Genomic DNA, 23,599 nt, shown 5'->3' on the forward strand with positions numbered 1-23,599 from the left:
GATACCAATCTTAATGCTAATTTTTATTGCATTGGTACTGGTTTACTGGGAAGTGCCACTGCCTCATCTGTCTGTGTGCCCAGGCTCAGCTTTTTGGAGCCCTGATGTGTATCCCAGTGCCTGGTGCTGTCCTGGAGCTCCAGTGCCTTCTGACTGCAGACAGGTGCTGGTATTGAAATCACAGTGGGCAGCTGTCAAGCTGTGGTCATCTTCAGCTCAGAAATAAAAGTAACAATTTACTGTTGGTTTGAATCAATTTAACTTGATAACACAATCAAAATTTGTATCACTTTTTTTTTTCTTCCATGGGATGATGTCGTTTCTCTTTATTTTCTGTAGATTTTAGGTTTATAGCCTCCACGTATTGGCAATATTTGCAGGGAAGTAAAGAAATATTATGGAAGAAAATAAATACATAAATGTTGTGCTATTTCCGTAGTAAAAGTACATTAAGCTTCAATGTATCATAATTAATTGGCCATTTCATATTACCGATGTCCTTCTGAGATCACACACTTCAGAGAGGAATATTGCAGAAGAAGAGAACAAAGATCCCTAATGCAGACTTGGTTTGTTGGTTTAATGGTTGTGGTCTCTCTGAGCCATATCTGAGTGTGTGAGCTCTGAGAAGCAGGAGATGACCACCCTCACTGTGCTGTGTGGTGAAGGGAGCGCTCTGGGTTTTAGAAGAGAAAAGGCAACCTGCACAGATGCTTCAGGTGGAGCCAGCATTGCTCATCACCCCCAGCAGAAAGGCAACGACCTTGCTGGTCTGACTGGAGGAAGGTGGCACTCAGATCCTGCCAGCCTGATTAATGGCCCTAAAAGCATCTCTGTACGCTGGATGGGAGCTGTTTCCTACTGAATGGTCCAGACTTTGCATTCTTAAAATCTTTGCAGATGTCTGTTATTTCTTACAGTATTAAAATGTTCCCAAACTTCTTGGTGTTACCGGCAGTGCGATGGAGCCCTGCGAACAGGACTTCTCCCCTCTCAATGGCAGAGAGCTTCGTATCAATCCTCATTTATCAATTGTAACAGAGCTGCTGTAACAGTTGTAATTGGCAAAATTAGTCCGGATGGTTGCATTAATATTCATGTATTCCTGCAGAGCACTGAGCTAATTAGCATCTCTTCCTTCTCTTGTGACGGTGCCGATGTGGGGCAGTGCACACGTGGGGCTGAGCTTTGTGCTGGCCGTGAGCCTGCTGTGCAGATCCACGTCCTGCCTGCAGGAGCACCTCAGCTGGGGCTGCTGGGACACCCGCAGGTTCAGATGTAAGGAGGAGGTGGAGGTTTGCTTCTGGGGAAGCACGGAGCCACGCTGCTCTCTGTAATTATTCCGCAGTAAGCAGCATAGGATCTGCAGGGAATGCTCCTCTGTGCTGGCCCAGAAATGCTGTGATTCCCTTGAATTCCACCTAGGCTGGGTGCTCAGAGTTTTCCACTTCTGGTTTCTGTAGTCCTAGAACACAGCAATGGAAGGTGGGAGAATTTCCTGCCTGTTTTTGTGAGTCTTGCTCTTTCTCTTCCTATTGAAAGCTATTGAGAAAACATTTCCTCACGTTGCTAGAGAAGAGTGGCATGTTGTGCACGAACCTGGGGAATGTTCACATGTCCCTCTCCTGAGGAACCCATGGCAGGAGTGTGTCACCTCATAGTGCTGAGCAGGACGCCCCAAAGCCACAGCACTGCATTGCCCAGGGCACTGCAGAGGTCCATGGCTCTGGCAGCCTGTCCTGCAGCTGGGGTCAGGAGCTGGGTGCCTTCAGGGGTGAGCTGAAACTCTTCAAGAAGCCTGCAAAGCTCTTAGCATCTCACTATGAATGGGGGTCATAAAGAAGGATCGAAAGGCAAGTATAGAGAATGTCCTTACCTGTTTCTCTGAGTAGGAAATGCTGAAGGTGATGCAGGAGCAGGTGGTGGCACTTGGGGCACTGCAGAGGACTGAAAAAATGCAGTGCCAGGGGCTGCTTCCCGTGAATCAGCATCTCTACACTTGCTCATTAAAGCTCTGTATAGAATTGCTCTTAACTGGGTGGTGCTGTTGGCATCCCCACTCTGTTACCCTGCCCAGGAAAGGTGCTGCAGCCAGAGCACCGGGTTTGGGGATCAAGATGAGAAAAACAAGTCCTCAGAGACCTCAGCACCTGGAGGCACCTGGGCTCAGGATGTGCATGACAGCAGATACAATTCTGCTACGATTATTTTTTTTTACATGAAGCTATGTGCTTCACTCAACCTCTTCCACAAACAAATGAATAAATAAAATAAAGCCATAAATGAATCAAGCACTTCTCTTGAAAGCTTGAAAGGCAGAAGAAATCAGGAGGAAATGCTATTAGTTCTTTTTTTAAAGACTTGAGGGCTGCTTGGATGCCATGGTGATGGAAGTGGTGTAAGCACCTTGTTGCAGATCTCTGGGATGTCTGCAATAATTTAAATGGACTGGGACAGTATGCAGGTGGAAAGTATTTCTGTTTGTCTGCTTCCCCTTTGGTTTTCTGTTGTTAAGTGTGGTTTCCTAGCTGTCAGTGTGCTGTTGGAAGCTGGCATTCCAGGCTTGGAGAGCGGTGGGACAGTCCTCAGAACACAGCCCCGTGGAATGGCTCCTGCAGGTGTGGCAGTGAGCAGCTGTGTGTGCTGGTTGGTCTGGGGGGGGCTTGGCCTGGAGCTGGGGGGGCTTTGGGCATCACCCCTGCCCAAGTGCAGAACAGCAAGAGCATCTCAGTAGTAAACGTGGTATTGGAGGGGAGAGGCTGCCAACCATTTCGTGCAGCTCTGGAACACCTCTGATAGCAGCGTGCTGAGCAGTGCAGAGGGTGTTTGGGCACAGGGGTGTCCTGGTGTGGGGAAGGGGCTGCTGTGTGCCCAGCGCTGTGCTGAGGGCGGTGCTGCTGCCCCCGCTGACAGCTGGCTGTCCGTGCTGATCAGCAACGATGCTGCTGCCATTTAATGCCTGCCAGCGAGCTGCCAACCGGCAGCAATGCACAGCTAAGTAAGGATACTCCCTGAGCACAGTTATTTAGGGGTGGGGGTGGAAAAAAGAAAAGAAAAAATGCTCGAGTCACTCAGTTGTGACCATATAATGACTCTGTATACAAATTAGATGAATTCACATAGTGCTTATCTAAATGAGGTTGCCATTTTACAATGCTAATTTTCCCGTTGGTTGCTCGTGAGAGCAGAAGGCAGCGTTTCCAAACCCGCCGTGCTGCTGGGCTGGGAGCTGCAGGGCTGCGGGCTGAGCGGGACCTGCTGAGCACATTGCAGCTCTGCTTCCTCCTTTTCAACTGCTTGTAAGGTTGATAGGTGTGACTGCAGTAATTAGCAGCGAGTCTATGGATCTTGATGGAGTATGCACAAGGGGCTTGTTCCTCCGTGCTGTTCTTTTACCCTCCAGAGGAATAAATAACCGAAGGGAAGGGAATTGGGGGAGAAAAAAAGTAATGAAGAAGGAAATAAAAACCCTGTGCTTATTTCAAGAGCTGACACCTAGGAATCTGATAGACGTTTGCAGGATTTAAGTGAAAAGAGGCTGCATTCAGAAGCTCCCGGCAGCCTGATGGAAGTGCTGTGCCACGGAGCAGGGGGTGCAGCAGCAGAGCAGCGGTTGTTGGCTGAGGGCTGCAAGAATGTCCTTCTGTCGTTCATGTTTTATTATGGTTTGTCTCACACAACGAAGGTGGTCACAGGCACAGCTTGCATGTCATGTTGTGAACGCTGACACTTTGCATTCATGCGGATACTTTTGGCATTCCAAATTCTCAGCCAACAGAGATCAAAGTTCCCTTCTCCTCCCCCTCTTCTCACGGTGCGGAGCTGGGGCTGCAGGGACCGGTCAGGAGTTACACAATGTGATGCTTCAGGCTTCTGTGAGCACAGGTCACTGTGCCTGCCTGATTCCTGGCAGTGAGGATGATGCACGGAGCATCGCCCTGCTGGCCGGCCCTAATGGGGAACATCACATCCCATCAGCACAACGAGCTGCTGCCCGCAGTCCTCCCGGCACTGCTTAATTCGTTTAGTGAGAGCTGACTGATGGAGACCTGTTATGTTCTGTTGTTCAGAATAATCTATGCCCGCCATTTTGCATAAACTTTCTTTTACAAATATCTGTTCAGAGGGAAGTGAAAAAAAATAATAGTGATTTAGGGTATAAGCTGCACATGCATAAACATGAGGTGATCTCCAAAGTCACGAAGCTCATTTTAATATGATAAATACAGATGCACAATTATTTGCAGAGTGCCATTCATGGTGGTGTTAATTTTGTGGATCAGATCTTCAAGCTGTGCAAAGTGGTGGAGCTCCATTGAGGCCAATGGCAATTTTCTCCAGCTGAGGATGTGATGCTCCATGTGCAATTTTTATTTCATAAAAGGGAAAATATATGGTATCACATCATTCTTTCTTGCCTGCAGCTTTTCCTCTATTCTGCTTCCATTGGGATGATGAAGTCTGTAATTGTGGTTTCTTCCATAAATGGAGGGCAGCAGCACTGTTGGACAGGGCAAGGGCTGGTTGGGGCTGCCTGGTCCTCTGGGTCCCTTTGGCTTTGGGCACAGGTTGGTGGCAGCTGGAAGGCAGAGAAGGGTGGCTCAGTAGCATTACCTAACTGGCAGCTGCTGGTTTGTGTGATCGCATTCCTCTGTGTACACAACTCAGAAAACAATAAAGCAGAAATGTAAGCAGTACATTATCGGGACTAAGTGCAGAAGCACTTTGCGTTTCCATCGGGATGCAGATGGCTGTGATGGGCTCTGGATGCTGCGTGCAGCAGTGCCTGTTTGGGTGCAGTGGGAGCTTTGCTGTCTGTGCCTCAGAATGCAGTGGAGGAGTGCAGAGCTTTTCCTTCCTAGCTCTGGGACTTTGGGCCAGGCAGGTGCTCGAACATGGGCTCGAATTTCTGAGTATGGAACAGTTCACTCACTTCAGGTGGTGCCTGGAAGTAAATAGGTTTCTATGCTCTGTCAGGTTGTGCATAAGAGCTTGCAGGATCAAACACGGAGTAATGATGAGCACAAGGACCTCCATGATTAACACGCTGTTACACAGAGCAGGGATCTTGAAATATTTAGTGCTTTCTAGATTTGAGCTCTGTATCTTTTATTTGTTGAGGTTTCAGGGTCAGAACGAGCTCTTTCATCTTAACGAAGTTCGCTCGCCCTGAACATGGATCAGCTAAAAATTATGCAAAACTTGAAGACGTAGCTGCCAGCAAAATCCCCACAACTGAGAATGGAAAGAAAGGTTACAAAGATGTGAGGCTGCCCAGGAACCCATTAGCAGTTTGATCTCAGAGCTTGAAGCCAACTCGGCGGCACAGCGGTGAGCCGGCCAGAAAGCCTGTCCAGAAGGCAGGGCAGTGCCAGGGAGAGCCTGAGACATCGCTTGGCTGGAGGAAACGCACTCCAAATGTTGACATGTGGGTCCTGCAGTTGCCAGTCTGATTTCCAACAGACGCATATTTTTCATGCTAAAGGAAGAGAATTGTGAGAGAGGAAAAACTATCAACTCTCTTAGTATCTGGGCAAAAGTGGCTTTATTGGCACTTGATTGTACAGTATATAAACAAACACAACCATAGACAAGTATAGCCATACATCACAGGGCAAATCCAGCAGAACAGCTCTTGTGTAGGAGAGAAACCCACCAGCCCTGCTGCGGGTTGGGCTGTGCTTTGCACAGATGTTTTCTTTGAACAGCTGTGTGCAATATCCCCATGTATTGAGTACTGACAGCAATTTAGGGGTACTTCACAAGGACACGTGGTTGAAAACTGTGGTTCTTTTTTAACGGCTAAAAATTCAGTTAATGATGGGTGAACATGTCTTACAGCTTTGCTGAACAGATACAAATGAGGATTGGGAAAGGGATCTTTATTAATTTGAAATGGCTACTGATGGATTTTACTGTTAGTTGGATCATAGACACAGATAAGCGTTTCCTTGAGTGGCAAAACATTTCTGTACCATTTTCTTGGTCCATGTAATTTCAGTCATTTGCCATCTATCTGACTTTGTAGGAATGCTAGGAATGTTTGCTGAGGGAGAACGTTGGACTAACTGCTGCCCAAAGTTGTATATATGACCTTCATTTAAACAGACACTTTAATTATAAGTTCATATGGGTCACACAATCGTATTCAAGGAGGATATCAAGGAGGATGGGTGATAATATAAATAACTGTACAGAACATAGGAGACTTCTGCAGTTCTGTAATCCCAGAAGCGACTCAGTTTACCAGCACTGTTGCCTCAGGGGATTAGTCCGTGTTGCTCATGCCTGGCCATGAGAGCTGGGGAGGAGAACTGCACCCACTGCAGCTCTCAGTGCTTCATCCCTGCAGCTGCGGGGCAGAGCTGAGATGCAGGCTGAAGCATGAGCTCAGGTTGAGGAAGGAGCCCCATGAGGAGTTGCATTGCAAATGGGGGATATTTCAGAACGATTCTCCCTTGGAGGTGTCACGAGGTAGAAATTTGTAATTTCCCATGAGGAGGAGTGCAAAATAAGGAAATAGAGAGGTAAATGGATAAATAAGAGGTCTGTGTCCTGCATGGTGGGTGGGAAGCACTGCTCTCTCTTGCCTCTGCTTGGGTATCATTATTTATCATTCATTACAGAGGCTATACGATGCAGCCTGCACAGCTTTGTCTGGTTGTTTCTTGTGTGGAGTTGGCTGCAGATTGCTTCCCTTCCAGGGAATCGTAGAGCAGCTTGGGCTGGAGGGTGTAATGGGGGAGGGAGCTGCTGGCCTTGGTGGGGTGGATTTCATCAGGGCACCAAAGGGCAGAGCTGCTTGAAGCCTTTAAAAAAAAAAAAAAGTAAAACTGTTCTGTGTCTAGTTGCTTCTGCATGTGTCTAATAACATGGCCCTTAGAAAGCAATTTGGATTAATTAGAATGTCCGGGCACTTTCGCGATAAAGACATGCCTAGTAATTATCCAGTGTCCAGAATAATCTATCGAGCTTGTGAAGTTTAAGTCTGAAAATTATTCTCCCCTAAGTATTTTTCTTTCTAGCTGTATTTCTGTTATTAAATTTGTTTTCCCACAAGTTAGATAAGAAGGAATGTAATTATTTAGCTGGCAAGCATAATGTGGAGGTGAAGAAAACCAGTGAAGGTAAAAGTGTGATTGCCTTCTGTTTTTCCTGGGGTAGGGCATGAATATTTATATACGTGTAGAATTGCATCTTGATGACATAATTTCTAAAAGGCCAGAGATAACATATAAGGATATAAAAGCTATAGATAACCACTGAAACTTCATTATGTCCTATAATTCTCACCTGTGTTTTAGAAGGAATGTCACATGCAGATTTCTCATGTAATTATAATCCACTCTCACATCTCTTCTTGCTACATTTCCTCGCTCTGTTATGCCTTACACCTTCGTCCCAAAGGACCTTGTTGGGCTGCTTATGCTCTTAGGAGACAAGAGGTCTTCTCACTCATCATAATGTTGTGTTTTAACTCAAAATCAACATGAAATCAGGGGAGGCCAAGGACCAACTCACAGCCTCACTGCTGAGATCTGTCCCTGCACCCAGGGTCAGTGCAGTCTCCCTGCACCCAAGGTTGGGTTGCTGGCTCTTGGAGCAACACTTGACTTTGTTCAAATGATGATATAAATGTGCTTAACCTTAAGCATGTGCCTGGTTTCTCTGAGAGAGATTTTTTCATCAATTGAGTTTTTTAAGCTTGTATTTGTAAGTTCTTTCTCTGTTATAAATAAAATCCTGCTTGTATTCCTTTTCCATCTGCATTGTACAGAAAGTGCCCCATGTTTGTATCATACTGTGTGTATTTCATAGTTCTAGTTTAGCCTTGGCTACAGTTCATGTAGCTCATACTTACATAGTAAAGCCTTTATGTAAAATTCCTGTTATGGAAGTTTAACAGCAGCAGTTTTCCTGTAGGGTTGTCGCTGCTGCAGCAGAAGGTAACTTCCTATAGAGGAACAAACAACTTATCAAGGATTTTATTACACAAACTCAAATATACTAGGCTACTCTACAGCAGTAATGAACACAAGTGAATAAAAGGCTTCTAAGTGCTCTTCTGAAATGGAGACTTCACTCCAGATATTTGAAATTGAGAATGCGCTCGTATCATACATCTGCTTAAATGGTATGTATGTAGGGATTTCCTTTAACAACGCGATTCAGGAGGGATGCGCAGTACTCGTACTTCACTGTGTCCTTCCCCATGCACAGAAGTATTTTACTGTAGGAAGTAGCTCTGTGCCATAAGTACTGGATACCACTGGAACTCAGCACACTTTTTCAGAGAAATTCTCTTCTGTGTTTTGTCACGGAAATAAAGCAATTGTGTCACTGGGAAAATAGGAACCAACAGGTTAGATTTTATCTTATTATCCATTTAGACCATAGCTTGTCTCTAGTTGTGAGCATCAGTTTATGGCAGGAGGGAGAATGAATGCTCTATATGTTGGCACAGGATAATCTGCTCTGTGTATTCAAACTGCAGCCATTAGCCAAAGATCACTGATGTTATCAGCATTTCATCCTTTATCAGCAGCTTCCCAAGTCCAAAGTCATGTTTAATGCTGCGCTGGGTAGGGATGCTGGGAACATAACAGTGTGTTTGAAACACACAGGAGCCCAGCTGCAGTGGCTCCTCCTGCTGTCCTGCAGTGCTGCTCATCCACACTGGGAATGGTGGGGATTGCAGCTGGGCCATGGAGCTGCACCGTCCCAGCAGTGGGTGACACTTGGAGATGTCTCTGCGTGGTTCCATTTGTTTGTAACATCCATTCACAGGAGTCCGGTTTTGCTCATTAGGATTATTCAGCTGCTTGCTGGAAGTTCATCTTCACTTCAAAATTGCAAACAAACAGCCTTATTTTGCACAACAGATGTGGAGGCTCGGCTAGAAATGCAATTGGAGTTGTGCTCAGAGCTGGACTTCGCAGCTTTCATGCAGCCCAATAACTGAGCTCTGAAGGATGACTGTGCTTTGTGTTGTGCCCCTCTGCAATTTGTTTCCTCTGTGGTGGCTTTGGATGCATCTGTGTATTGCAGAAAGCTGTGTTGTCTTATCAGGCTTTTCTGCATATCAGCCTGTCTACAGGGATGGGTCTTGATTGTCTCCATCTTTGTGGGGATACTTTCAAAATCAATGAGATTAATACTTGCTGATTTAAAAAAAAAAAAACTTTTGAAATATGCATAGACAATATAAGGTTCAATTATGTGTTTAGGAGACTGGAGCAGTGTGTACACATAAATAAAACATAAAAGCCTGTTTGCTGTGTTTGTTTTGAAAATAAAGCAGAACCAGAAGACAATAATTAGCATTTCTGAATCTGTATTGGGATGTGTGAGTTCTGATCACTGCGAGCGTATCCATACTTTTGTATTTGTGTATATAAGCATTCTTATAGATGCATTAACATCTCGATCTGTCACAGTGACTGACTTGTCAGGTTTTGGAAACATGGCATAAGTGTCAGGGAATGGTGTATGTGTAAAAGGGAAAAAATCCACCTGGTGCTGTCATGTGGATGGCGTTCAGCCCCCAGTGCTCAGAGTGGTTGAAGCAGTCCTCAGAGTGCTTTGTTGGGTACAAACCTTCACGCCGTAGTGAGTGGGCTTCAAACCTTGAGGCATTACTTCTGAGTCAAGGATACATTGAAACGTGTGCTCAGAACCTCAGTGCCTTCCCTCTTCGTCTGAGGGACATGGGAAGCTTCAATGTAAGCCCACTCAGTGCTGGACCCCAGCTCTGCCCCCCCGAGACACCCTGTGTTAAGGCAAGCATTAATCTTAGCAGTCTGGATTTACTTTTGACGTGAGCTGGCTTGTGATGTGCGGTATTTAATGGGCAGACCTCGGTTTGGTGTCTCTGATATGTCATTGCCTGTTTTATCTGCCAGGGACCTGAAGCTGTGATAGAAGTAAACAACCAAGAAGTGCATTCAGTCTTGGCACAGACTCGGTGCAGAATGCACCTCTGAAGCTTTTTTGTTCTTTCTATAGGATCTTAGTAATTACATTTCAGGCAACACGGAGTGTCATGGGAAGGAAGTGTGACAGAATATCCATGGATTTATTTCGTAGTCTGCATCTGGATCACAACACAAGGTTGATAAGTCTGTGGGTGCAGAAGCTGCTGTGTGGTACCACATGATTACAAAATGTGGCTGTTAGGGTCCCTGTGCTCCCATCACCTTCTGTGAGTTCAGCTAAAATTTGGCTTGAAGTATTAGCTCATAATAGACAAGAAGCTTTGATGCTTTGTTAAGATTTCGAATTACCTCTAGCAGAGTGCCATCTATTATTTTAATACTGCTCTCAAGCTTACATTCTATCAGCACCGGAGTTAAAATATGAAGAGCTGTGCATTCTTGCATTGCAATGGATGGGCAATCACTGCTGATATTCTAACTGATGTATCCTAGGAGGAATATTCTGGTTAATATTGTAAAATCAATGAATATGCACTAGTAGATATAAATGTGCTGTGCTGGTCGTATCTCATCCTCCAGATCTGCAAATCATTATAGTGTTGTTGCTTTGCTAGTTTATGAGCAAGCCAGCTACAATTCTTAACAACTTAAATGTTCGCTTAAGAACATGAAGTGCAGAAGTTTTGTAACATTACGTGTCCTTTTGTCGTTATTATCCATAGCATATCTGATGCAGGAGATGAGTAATGTTGTTCCCTTCTCGGGGCTGTAGGAGGCTCCCTGCTGTGGGCTGTATTTGCATGGGAGCTGGGCGAGCTGTGGCATTGAGGGAGGGGACCCAGTGCCCAGCAGGGAATCCCACCTGCAAGGAGAATCCTGGGGAGATAGGGATAGAAATGATCATATTTAAAGTAACTTGAATTTTTTTAAAGGTTAAGTCAAGATGTAGATAGAACAAGAGAGACTGAAATGTAGGGGATATAAGTAAAAATTGGTCTTACTTCTAAGAAGCGATCATTGAGAAGCCATATTCTTCCTGACTACAGAAATGCAGCTTTATGGCTAGAGAGAAAACTTTCTACGTGCAGATCAGGCAGCTGTGCGTTGAGTTATCTTTCTCCATTTCACTGTAAATTGAAAAACTGATTTCTGGTTGTTTTTTTTTTCTTTTGAAAATGGATGTTCCGAAGATGCGTTGGGGAAAAAAGTCCAGAAGTGTGGCAATATGCAGGAAAAATTAACTGCTCGTGCCATAGCGGTTGGTGTTGCGAACACAAATAATATCTGCCAACCAAAGGAATGCTTCTTTCGTGCTGTTGCAGAACAGCTGATCCCACTGGAATGGGAAGGGATACGACGTGTCTTTTGATAAACACAGGAGCATATTTTTGCCTCCTAAAAGAGCAGCCTTAAATATGTATGAAGCTTTTGTGTCCAAGCTGCACGATAGACTGAGATTTTTATTGTAGCATTTTCCATAGGGGAAGATAGTGAAAGAACAGTTTAATTCCATTTGGGCCTCACCTGTTTCTGAAATAATGTGCAATATTGGCAGTGCTGTTGAAACCCTATTCTGCCTTCCTCAGAGGAATTCAGCTTTTCTGCGGCAGCAGCACAGAGGGAGCTTTGGCCTGCCTGGTCTGAAGGCTTGAATTAATGGTTTGTAGGCACCAGAAACTTTCTGAAATGGGTTACAGACCCTGCTCAGTGGGGCTTGGCTATAAAGAATGGTCTTTGCCCTTGAAAAGAATGTTATTAGATTTTGAAATGCGAGAGGAGTTACTCACTGGAACTGTAAATCTCCAAGCATTCAACAGAGCAGGTCATACCAGTATTGCTGCTTCATTCATTTGTAGATCTCTGTTTGCAGGAGGTTCTCGAGCAGCCCTTTGGTGGGTCTTTGCTGCATATGGGGGTAATGCAGGCAGGCTTGGCTTAGGGATAAAAGTCTGGAATTGCAGCCCCATAGATGTTACTTTCAACTTTGTTCTTGTACCTCCTCCTTCTGCACACTGCATTGAAAAATAATCTAAAATGCTTGCTTTACTTTTTTTTTCTAAAATGAATAGCAGTTCTTTTTTTTTTTTTTCAAGCATTTTTACAGTTTTCTGACAGTGCTGAAGCTGCCTGGATAGGAACAGGTTAAAGTGACTGCAGTCACATTAAATGGGAAAGTCTTGCTCTGCAAGGAGTGCAATGTCATGGAAGAGTTTTTTTTTTTTTAATTTCATTTATAACTATGTAGGAAAAGTAATGAGCCTGTAGGTTCATTATAAATTGATTCACAGTACAAGAATTTGCAGATCTGAGCCACCTGGAATACATTTAGTAGGACAGTAAGCTGTCTGTGTGCCTCTGCACCGTAATGCACAGATTAGACAACTGGAAGTATCAACAGTGGAAGTACAAATGGAAAATTCTTAGAGCGGAATAGGTGAGCTTGTTGAGACAGGTGTCTGTTCTCATTTTTGAGAAGGACAGTAGGATGTGCAGCCTCATAAAGAGATGAGGTTTGTACTCCAGTGCCAAGACCAGTTTCCACTACAATTGTAGATCTTGGCTCCAAGTCATCTACTCAGTGTTCTTTTAGCATTTAAAAGCTAAGAGATCACCTCCTTTTGCAGCTGCAAAAGTCCAAAAAACCAAGCTCCTGGTTGCCACAAGTAAATGTAGGCCATATATATATTTGTTTGTTTTGTTTCTGCTTTCTGAGTGGATAAAATGCTCCCATGAGCTACGTGGACAGTACTAATTGCCATAATTATTGTTCCCATAATTGCTACAATTATTTTGGCTGGAATAATTCATAGGATTACTTACCTGCTCCAGAAAAGGAAACAGAAAACACCCTGTAGATACATGGAGAATACTCCTGACTTGCCAAAGGCATTTAGATTGCCTTTCTACTTGACTGCCATAGAAGTTATACTAGGGATGAAGGTTGATTTATGTGCCTGTGAAGGGTCTTTTTCATATACTTTTTTCAGGTCTGGATTAAATTTAAAACAAAATAAAGTAATCCCAACCAACCAAGCAAGTAAATTAAAAAATATATATATTAAATGAGAAAATCAGTGGTCCTTCTGTTGTATATTTAAGAAATCTCAAGTGGTGTTGGAGATGCTGCTTTTGGTAATGGGTTTCCCCCAGTGCAGCGCTGGCAGTTGAAGGAGCTGCAGATGGAAGTGCCTCGCTGCCCATTATGGCCCTGCTGAGGTCTGGCACTGCCCTGCTCAGCTATCAGTCCTTCCTAAGGGCTGCTCTTCCCTCTTAACTTTCACCCCACAAATTTGCACCATGCTTCTGAAGTTTATTCGTTGTGTAGTGGAACTGAAATATGTGCAGTACAGTGAGACAGTTCCTTGGAGTGAGGTTATGGATGTCTCCTCCTGTCGTTCCCTGCGTCCTGTTGGTCCATTACCCTTCCTGGCACTGCTTCATTCTCCTGCTGCTGTGTCACTCATGAATTATCTGATGCTGAGAGGTCCATACCACTGTGACCTTGTCTGGCTTTTCACTGATGATGTGTCAAGAACACCAATAGTTCTCTATAAATAAGGAATTTTGGAAACTCCCCAAAGGAAAAAAGAGCTTGAGCGAGGGTTGGAAGCTCTGACAGCTCCTCCATTGCAGGAGCTGAGCGCTTTTGAAAATCTCTCTTTAAAACGCTTTGAAAAATGGAATTGGGTTGGGTTGCTGTGTTAATTGTCCTGTTGGTCTCTGAGATGAGGTTCGGAGGAGACCCACTCGCTGTGCAGATGGGGGAGGTGGAGCTCACAGAATGCTGGGCTTTGCCAGAAGGGGCCAACTTGGATGCAGGCTGAATTCGTGTGCATGAATCATTTATTGTGTTGCTTTTCTTAGTGTTTCTTTTTGTGCTCTTGAAGATATTTCTGTTTTATTCAATGCGCTTCTCCTCCAGGCTCAGCTTCTCATTTGTATCTGATGTTGTTTATATTTGTATTTCTGTACCTTGTGAAATATCTATCCAATTCTGTGTAGCTGATTGTGTTGGTCTCTAATACATCATTGGGAATTCACTGTGGATAAAGTAAGGGAGGTGGCGATGTGAGCAAACAGGACCCTGTTTGAACACCAATGGCTTTAGTAATTGGTGAGCAGAATGAGAGAAACTGGGGTGAGCCATAAGTAGATTCATGTTTCTGAACGTTTTCTGATATACAAATGCCCTTCTTTAGATGTGCTGTTGCTTCTATGGCACGCAGGACTTTGCTCCTTGGTGTAACTTCTGCGTGCAGCGGCAGGTTTGCCAGTTGTTTGCACCTTTTACACCATGGCAGAGCTGCCGAGAAATGTTCCTTTTGTTCTGACAATTGATTTACATGAAAGTATTTTTGCAAATTGTTTTGCCTCGTTTTCTAATTGTCAACATTTGATTCTTGAATGTAAAAAAAATCAGCTTGAAATGCACTACTTGTGAAATTTCATAATAAAACATAATAGAGAGGGATTATCCAAGGGCTTTAGTAGGATTTGCTCTCATCATTATCTAAGGCTGTTGGGAATATTACTACCCAGTCTTTTACCAGCCCTACAGGAAGAACTGCAGGATATTTGTCCACTTACACATGTTTCAGGAAGGCACCCCAGGACATGTGGTGCTAGATTGGCAGCTCAGGGCAACCAGTGCTGAGCTTGGATTGTGGAATGGTACTCGTTGTACGTCTGTTACTGTCCAGCCATGCTGCAGGGCTGGGGATGCCCTGCTGGTGTTGGCTGTGAGCTAACAGGCTCCAGGTCCCACCCCATCCTGGAGGGGTTCAATGGGAAATCTCCCTCCAGCTGTCCTTGCCAGCACTGGGATGTGACTGAGTCTCATTTTATACCTCTAGTAAAACATTTTTCCTGTTGGGAACAAAGTGAAATGTAAAAATTGTAGATGACTTTTGCCCAGAGAAAATGGCCAGTTAGAAACTTTGAATAGTTTTATTTCAAGGCAATAAAAACAATTACGTGCAGTTCACAGGGTGCTGAAGCTGTTTGCTATGCAGTGTAAATGGTGAACAAAGAAGTTGTACTAACCGATGATCAAATCCTGACATGAGAGATTTCTACATGAATAAAATCCAAGACCTAAACAGATTCAAGACTGTTAGTCATCCATCAGCTCACACCAAAGTGTTCAGCAGAGGAGGGAAAAGTCTTCAGGCATCTTACTTGTGCAAAGTGCTGGCAGGATTTTGCACTTCATGCAGACTGATGCTGCTCTGCCAAATAAGAGACAGTCAAGAGGCTTTATCAAAGTGGGGTATATATATTTTTTTTTCCTGTGGTCAGGAACTCGTATCAGTGGAACCTGATGGGAAGTTAAAAGTAAGGTTGCAGCCAACTGTGAACTTGATATCACCCTGGTGGGAGCTCATTAATATCTCAACAGGTATACTCATGCATTATCTTAATTTGCACCTGATCCTTAGGAAAATTGCCTTTCTCAAGTTTTCCAGTGACTGTCCTTTGCTGAGGAGGCTCAGGTGGGCCATTTCATTCATCCTTCAGTAAGTTACTGAGGAGAAGGGAGCTACTGCATGGGCAGATCAGTTTTGATGTGTCCAAAGTGGGAGCATATGGGGAGGAAGATGGATAACTCAGATTTTACCACAGAGCAAAACCCTTCAGAACTCTACAACTTGATATTTTCTCAGTCATGTTTTACTCAGAAACACACAGTTCTAGGCCTAATGTTGGAAAATGTTTCATGCAGACCCTGCTTTTCCAGCAGCCCAACCAAGAGTGGTGCAGGGATCCAGGGAGAACCTCTTCATTAGCAGAAGAAAATGAAATAAATGAAGAATAATGCTCAATGTTAAAAAATAAATTAAAATTAATTAATCACTGACTAATGCAGTGCTCCCAGCATTAATCATTCAGTATTATTGTAATCAGAACATCAGCCAAGGAAGCAATATGAGAAGCTCTGGGGTGTGATGTCACAGTCCTGCTGAAAACATGAAGGTTGCCTTCTTACAATCCTGTCTCTGCCCAGGACCTGCTCTCCCTCTGCTGGCACCTCTGCATCCATCCTGGAGCTCTGGGCATCTTCCTGCCCTTCTGCCTGCTGGTCCCTGCTGTGACCTGTGGGCAGCAGCTGCTGCAGTGGAGGAAGGGAAAATTAAATCCTTTAGATGTGACCAAATATTTGCCTGGATAATTAAAATAAGTGTGTAGTATTTAATGATTTCTTGTTAAATCCACACAAAACGTTACCAAAGTTCTACTTTGACTGTATGATTTCATCTTACTTTCAGACCACCTGTAAGAGGTCTTGGTAGAGAAACCAATATATGCTCTGAATACTGAAGTGATTTAAACAGCCAAAAGTGTTTAATATTTTATGGACAGAGGAAAAAGACTTAAAAAACAAAAGGTCTCCTAAGTAATATAAGTGCTGGAGCGAATTCTGTCGGAGCTTCTCTTTCTGCAGTAGTGCAAAATATGATCCTTTTGATTTCGAGTTGAAAAAGTAACTGTTTACAAGTTGGAATACAAACACTTGCCACAGATTAAAAAATCATATTTCTTCCTTCCTTTTATTTATAATTAATGGTGCTGCACTCAGCGTCTCAGCCCAACTCTGTGTATGGGGCTGCATATACTGGATGCTCGTGCCATTGGCAGCACCTGTAAAGTTAACTTGCACTTAATAGAACACCATCCAATGGTGTGATGAATTAAGCTGATTAGCAGCTGAGCAAGCTCCATTGGCTGCATTGTACAAAGGAGAAGAGAGCAATCCCCAAACATCGCTGTTGTGGTGAACGCAGACACCAGCAAATTAGGAATGTGAGTTATCGTGGAGGTGCTCAGTGTTCTGTGTGCAACCCTGAGCTAGATGAGAAATCAAGAACCGCAGTAAATCAGCACCATTGATTTATTTGTGTTTTGAGAATGGTCCCCAAGCTTTGCTGGCCCATAGGCAAAGCGGTGAGCAAAGGAATCACGTGCCACTGGTCAGAACCGCGCTCTTCTTGCTGTCAGCCTCAATTTTGACTTCTTTAACGTTCTGTGTCTGGAGTGTCTCAGCAAGTGCCTGCATCATTCATAATTTCGGGTTGTTTGCGTGACTTCTTTGCCTGCTAGGTCTGCGGCAGCAGCTCTGCTTTGGCTGTGGCACACAGCCCGTGTCCCTTTGCACTTCTGTGTTGCTCTGTCTGCCCCTGACCTCTGTGGGCAGGGAAGGCACTGAGCCCACGCTGTAATGCTGCCTCTGCTGAGAGGGCAGGAGAACTAATAAATACCCATAGAAACGCTGAGTAGGGAGAATATGCAGGAGATATTTGGGCTGAGGCAAGAAATACTGACCTTGCCACAGCCTAACAATCTAAAATCATTATATATGATCATGTTTGTATATATCGAGTCTTTTTTTCCCCCTTCTTTGGCATCTCGAGTGAGAATTACGGAAGGCTCCTTAAATTAAGGAGAAGTCCCAGACTGTTACTCAAACGGTTGCATAATGTGTTTGGGGATTAACACACTGTCAGCTTGGTAACAGCTCCACAGCCTTTGTTATCTGGGAGAAAATAGCCCTAGACAACATCCCAGTGTGTTATACAAAGTAACCCACCATCTTCCCACAGGCAGAGGAAGGCTCCTTCTGGCTTCCAGCCAGGACAGGTCTGGGTTTTGGTTCTGCTGAACTCAGCATCCCAAGTGACCCAGTGGTGCTCACAGCAGAACGCCGATGAAAAGGCAGCAGTGAGAAGAGAAGTGGTTGGTGTGCACTGCACTGGGTTGTGTGAAAGGAGGAAATGTGAATGTGAACATGTACGCCTCTGTTCTAATTTGACTGATTTTGTCTGGTTTTACATCTTTCCGCTCGATTTCAATGAAAAGATGGGTGTTTTGATTTGTGCGTTGCAATGGAATGTGGCAGAGAAACGTAGATGGGTGCAAGGAAGATGAACTGAGGCTCAGCAGAAGCTAGATGCTTTGGCTAACTGCTGTGACAAGTGCAATGCATATGTGAATGTGTATATTTATCAGAAATTATTTTTTTCTACAGATCCCACAAATCAGTTATGCCTCAACTGCACCAGAGTTGAGTGATGACAGGCGCTATGATTTCTTCTCACGTGTGGTTCCTCCAGATTCCTTCCAAGCGCAAGCAATGGTGGACATTGTGAAAGCTTTGGGATGGAATTATGTGTCCACTTTGGCATCTGAAGGGAATTATGGAGAAAAAGGAGTCGAGTCCTTCATGCAAATTTCCAGAGAGGCAGGTAGGCAACACCCGTCCTCCCTCCAGAAAATGCTGTAGAAGTCATGGATGTTATTTTGTACCAAATGTTATGTTGTTTTTCTGGAACGTATATTTGATTCTAAAGTTGCTCCAGTTCTTTGCAATGCCTCTGTAACGGCTCCTGGGTGCTCTCTTTCCTAAATTGCTTATAGAGTTTCAGAGAATTTGAAACGTTAGTGTTTTTCAATCTGTTTCTGGAGGAAATAGAAAGCCCAGAGTCTTATCAAGCTTCTGGTATTCTGCTGGACAGCTTTATATTATGTTGACATGGGTAGAAGACAGATTTTAAAATGCTGAGCTTTTATCTCTCCACAGCTAGAAATTGTTTGAAGGCTGCTTGTTGCTACACATTGACTCGTGTCATGCTGCTGCTGTGCATGTCTCAGATTGCTGCTAGTGTATTGCTTTTCTGTAGCATTCCTCTTGACCAATTCTTTTGAGAAAACTCATACATCTTACCTGAAAGGCTCAGGATTGCTGTCCTGGGGTAAGGAGGCACAAAGCCCTGCAGCATGGTGTGAGGCACACCAGGCCTCTAGTGGGATGCAAAACGCTTTTCTTGTTGCCTGAGTGTTTCTTTTCTCTTTTTCTTTTCTCTTTTCTCTAAAGCTTTTTTTCAGTGTGCTGTAGAACCACTCTTGTGAGTGGGAGACATTCCAAGAGGACAAGGAGATGCTGTGCCTTACGCTATGCCTGCTCAGGCTTGTGGTATAGGCTCGAACCATCACAATTTTGTTGACAGGAAACCTAATTTTGCAGTTGGCTTTCTGGTTGTGGTTCAGAACGCAGGGCAGACCTGCCCTGGAGGAGTGGCTGCTGTGTCTGTGTGCTCACATCCTTGTCTCAGTAGCTTACTCTTCAGGTGAAATAGCTTTGATGACAAAACATCGGAGGGCTTTGGATGGTATTGCTGGGGAGCAAGCTGATATGCAATGCTGAATCATTAACGTTTGTAAACTGAAACGTTAGAAGCAGATCTCTGTGCTAGGAAGGAGAAATAGGCAGATGATGTCATCAGCGGTGAGCTAGATAAGAGCCAGCTCCAGGAACGGACACTGATGTGTCCTGGTGTGGCAGGGAGGATCAGAAATGTGTCCTCGCTCTATAAGAACAAGCCCAGTTGCAGTACCTGCAGGAAGTGTCCCATCCTGCAGCTGCCCTGCCGTCCCATTGCAAAAAGCTGATATAAACTGAGCTGGAATTCAGTCTTGAACGATAGGACTCACTGGGCAGGTGGGGAGGGGGCTGTTGGTGTGGGGTGAGGGGGCTTGGACAGGACGGTGATGCCCTGCAGCACCCATTGCATATGCTGGGACCTGCAGCCAGTGCTCACCTTGCTGGGCTGCAGGGGGTGAGGGGAAGGGGCTTTGGAGGGGTGTCAGAGCTGTTGTGTTCTGCTGGTACCATGCAGTGAGGCTGTATTTGCATGAATTTGTCTGTTCGTTTGAATTCATATTTATGCAGTATTAAAGAAAATGGTTTGGGATTTAATACCATAGGAAGTGACAAATACCAGTGTTCATTATAATTTAAAATTTACTTTATTTGCAAATATCCACTGTTGCAAAATCTTACAAGAAATGTGTTCTCTACGTCAAGGACAAACTCTAGCTGAATAATACTCCATCACTTCATAGACTTTGGGAGAATTAACTTAATGACTGGAGCTGCTAATGCAGTCAACTTGTAAGTCAACGTTCTTCTTAAAGAATAAAGCATAAACCCACATGAACGCCCTGCACAAAGCAGCTTTGTGTGCAGGGTGATGTAGGCCGTGCCTGCCACAGCTCTGTGTCGTGCAGATAAAGATGGGTGAGGTTCTGAGGGGGTTCAGCCCATCAGCACACTGCTGCTCCTCTAGAGCCCAGGATAGCAGCAAGAGGGCCTGCTGCCATGTGCTTTGTGGAATGTGGAATCACAGAACAATGTGGTTGGGTTGGAAAGGACCTTAAAGCCCCCCAGCCCCACCTGCTGCCATGGAGCTCTGCCACTGGTGACCGTAGGCAATGCCCAGGGGCTGTGCAGCTCATGCCAAAGCCTGAGATGTGCAGGCTGTTGGCAGCTGTTGTCACCTGCAGACAGCTGCCTCGTTTCTCATAATCAGTGTGGTTTGGCATTTAGTCCATAGGTACCAGCATGCTTCCTGTCTTTGGCCTGGAATCCACAGCGAGCTAATTATCCTAAATTCAGCATTTCGTCCAGACTGGTTTCTGATTCAGCCAAGATCTTAGGAATGGCAAGGATGAGTAGGAAGCATTATCCATGCTCAGTGTTTAAATGTGCTCTGGTATATAACGACTTCGCTTGATCCTTTGAGTTAATAATTCTTCACAAAGTGACTTTTATTATGAGTGCTTCAAGCGAGTTTGAATATGTCATTGTGGCAGGGGATGAGGATTTGAAACATGCTCTGCAGTCTGTGGGATTAATAAATTAGAGAATGCTCTAATTGCGGAAAATCTAAAGGACAATTTCAGATTATTAATGAAACTACTGAATACTCAAATTTCAAAGATTAATTCATCTTTGATTTTTTAAAAGATTAATCTGTACCAGAAGGTTAATTGCTATCTGTAAGACACATATATATATTGAAGTCGTTAGCGAAAAACCACTTGACTGCCTCCTAACAGATAAATGAAAGATCCAGCGTGCATTTATCCATCTTTTCCTCTCTCTGAATCTTTCTCTCCCTGAATTCCTCTCCCCAGACTCCTTGGGGAGGTTGGTGGCCCTGCCTGTAGCAAGGGGATTGGATGATGATCCTTGAGGTCCCTTCCAACCTGGGCCATTCTGTGATTCTGTGCAATTGCCTGTTTTCAGATCAGTGCCCTGGCAGCTCTGCTGTGCAGCAGTGTGTGTTAGCCATGCACCCAGACCCAGCTCCTCCCTTCTGCTTCCCTCAGCTCTGCACCCACACTGTGCCCGTTGCCCATAGCTGGGCAGCTCCTGGGCTTGGTTGGGCTGTGCACAGAGCAGAGCTGTTGTATCCCTTAGAGAGGGCTGCCAGCAGCCATGTGTCACTCTGCAACCAAGAGTTCATCCAGGTGTTGTTCTCAGCCACTTGGAAGGGATGGAAGAGGCAGATTCTGGAGCAGCATGTCATTTTGCTTTGTGTTCCAAAAATGCAAAAAAAAAAAAAAAAAAAAGATTAAAGCCCTTGTATCGGAGGGCTGATGTGATTATGATGTATACTGAAGCTTTTCCCAACAACTTTTAGTTGTGGTGTCGTATCTCTGAAAAAGCCATCACCACCTTGACAGAACAAAAAGGCGGAATAAACTTTAATCCGCTCTCACGTAGGAAGCGCAGCATTTGCAGCAGTCTCTTCATCTTCTTTTCCTTTTTATTCTTTATTTTTTGCTGAGGAGTTTTTTTGAAATATTCATTTCTTTAATTCCTCTTTTTCCCCTGGTCCTTGATGCCACGCAGCAGCCCTTACATAAGGCTGGGGCAGCTGTGCACAGCTGGCTCAGAAGGGGAAGAACCATCCACAGCCATCCGTTGCCTGGGCAGAGAGGGGACCCTGCTGGTCTGAACCTCCTCCTGGTAAGGAGGTTTTTTCCAGCAGTGACGTTGGCCGGTATTTCTTTCCTATTCTTGACTTTCTTTTTATCTTGTTTTTCCAGATTTATATTTCCTAGCAGAAAACATGCATATGCACACGTGTACGTGGCTCTATGAGATGCGTTGCCGTCACGCCTGACAGATTTAATGTGTCGTTCCATCAGATGAATCACTTTTTGGAGTGCCATTAAAATCTGTGCGTTAGATGCATGGAAGTTGACATACCATCCTCAGTGCCTCACACAGCATTTCTCTGGGCTCTTGTAGGTCTGTACAGCTGCCTATTATGGCCCCGAATCCATGTTTTTTTAGGAGGACTTGACTTCTGTGCTGTCTTTGGGAATGCTGTTTGCACAGATTATCACTGGAGAATGTAAGAGAGTTAAATTATTGCTAGGAGGGAGCTGTGCACGCTGACAGCATTCTGAGGGAAGGGAGGCTGTTCTGCCAGCATCTCCAATAGAGTACTGATTTCTATAGGCACGTAAAAACTCAGGATTTCTTTCATCATGCATTTTGATACTAATAAAACATCTTACCTACTGAAGCACTGCTGCCTGCTTTTAGGATACGTGCTGTAGGGAGAAGTGCATTGCCACAAACACTGATGTGAAATGTGGGCTTTGGGCAAGCTGCTCTACTGGGGGTGTCCCACACACTGCAAGGATTGGAACCAGGTGGTCCTTCAGACCCCTTCCAGGCTCAACCACTCTGTGGTTCAATGCAATATGAAAACTGTTGCTTTCCTTCCTGTGTTTCACGAAGTATCAATTGTTCTGTCATGTTCAACAGTTGGGAAATCTCTAAAGTTGTACCAACTCGTGCTGTGTGCTGCAGCCTGTTGTGGGTTCTGTACTACAGGCGTTGCTTATGTTCCATTCTGGTGCTGGGACAACAGCAGTGCCTTTACCAGCGTCTTCCTGATGCTGTTTTTAGAGATGCAAAAGCAATCATAGCAGTATTTCTAGAATATTCAGCACTCCCAAATGAAATCTTGTCAGGTTCATGCAAAACACAAAAATTTCCATTTGGTTTAGAAGTTGGTGAACGTGCCTTGGCTGCCAGTGTGACCATGAATGAGCCTTGCCCCATACCTTCAGACCAACAGAAATGCAGGAAATAATTCACAGAAAGATTCTTTTGAAACTGTAACCGATCCAGTAGAAGATGCTCTGGAGCTTTGGATTGCAGTTGATTAAATATTGTCTTGACAGTGGGAAGGAATGAGCATCATCCAGAGCACGGCGCCGAGCTGCTGCCATGGCTGTGCTCTGCTGGAGAGGCAGCCTCAGTGAGCAGCAGGCAGCCGCGTCCTTCAGGCGCTGCTTCTGGCTTCCCACTGGTGTTGGTTAGAGCCCAGCAGGTGCATGGCTTCATGGGGAGAATCCCTCTGGATGTGGCAGAGCTGGGATAGGGTGGCGAGGTCTCAGTTGTCCTTTTGGAACATCTGGTTCTCTCGTGGGGATGCAGGCAGCGAACAGAAGCGTGAGATTAAAGTATTAGAATTTTACAAAGAATCTGTGCATTGGTGTAAATGTGATAGGTGTATTCTATCTTTTGTCGTTGTTTGAAGATAAATGCATGGTGTAGATGTATGAAGTTCTTAGGATCTTGCTGGTTAGGAATTAGGAGCACGTGGTTATGTGCCCGGAAATCCTGCAGCTCGGATGGTGGTGTAATTGTGTGCTGGAAGTAGTGGGGGTCTGAGTGATTCTTCCTTCTCAAATAGACTCATGTGAAATCAATACAGTGGAGTTCGGGGAGTAGCAAGGAGATAAAGATGTGACACTGTGACTACCTCAGAGTCTGCTTATGTGAAATTTGAGACCCATTCCGT

The 23,599-nt window shown here is 44.6% G+C and overlaps 1 protein-coding gene across 2 annotated transcripts in view; it reads left to right on the top strand.

Annotated features, from left to right (window-relative positions):
* GRM7 (glutamate metabotropic receptor 7) overlaps positions 1–23,599 on the top strand; it is a 221,306-nt gene that overhangs the window by 58,177 nt on the left and 139,530 nt on the right. For both annotated transcript variants that reach the window (XM_090148492.1, XM_031605444.2), the window contains exon 2: positions 17,959–18,175. In XM_090148492.1, the coding sequence (XP_090004618.1) occupies positions 17,959–18,175 (217 nt within the window). The remainder of the gene's footprint in view (positions 1–17,958; positions 18,176–23,599) is intronic.

Source organism: Phasianus colchicus, chromosome 11, assembly GCF_987193195.1.
Source record: "Phasianus colchicus chromosome 11, bPhaCol1.hap1.1, whole genome shotgun sequence".
Lineage (NCBI taxonomy): Eukaryota > Metazoa > Chordata > Aves > Galliformes > Phasianidae > Phasianus > Phasianus colchicus.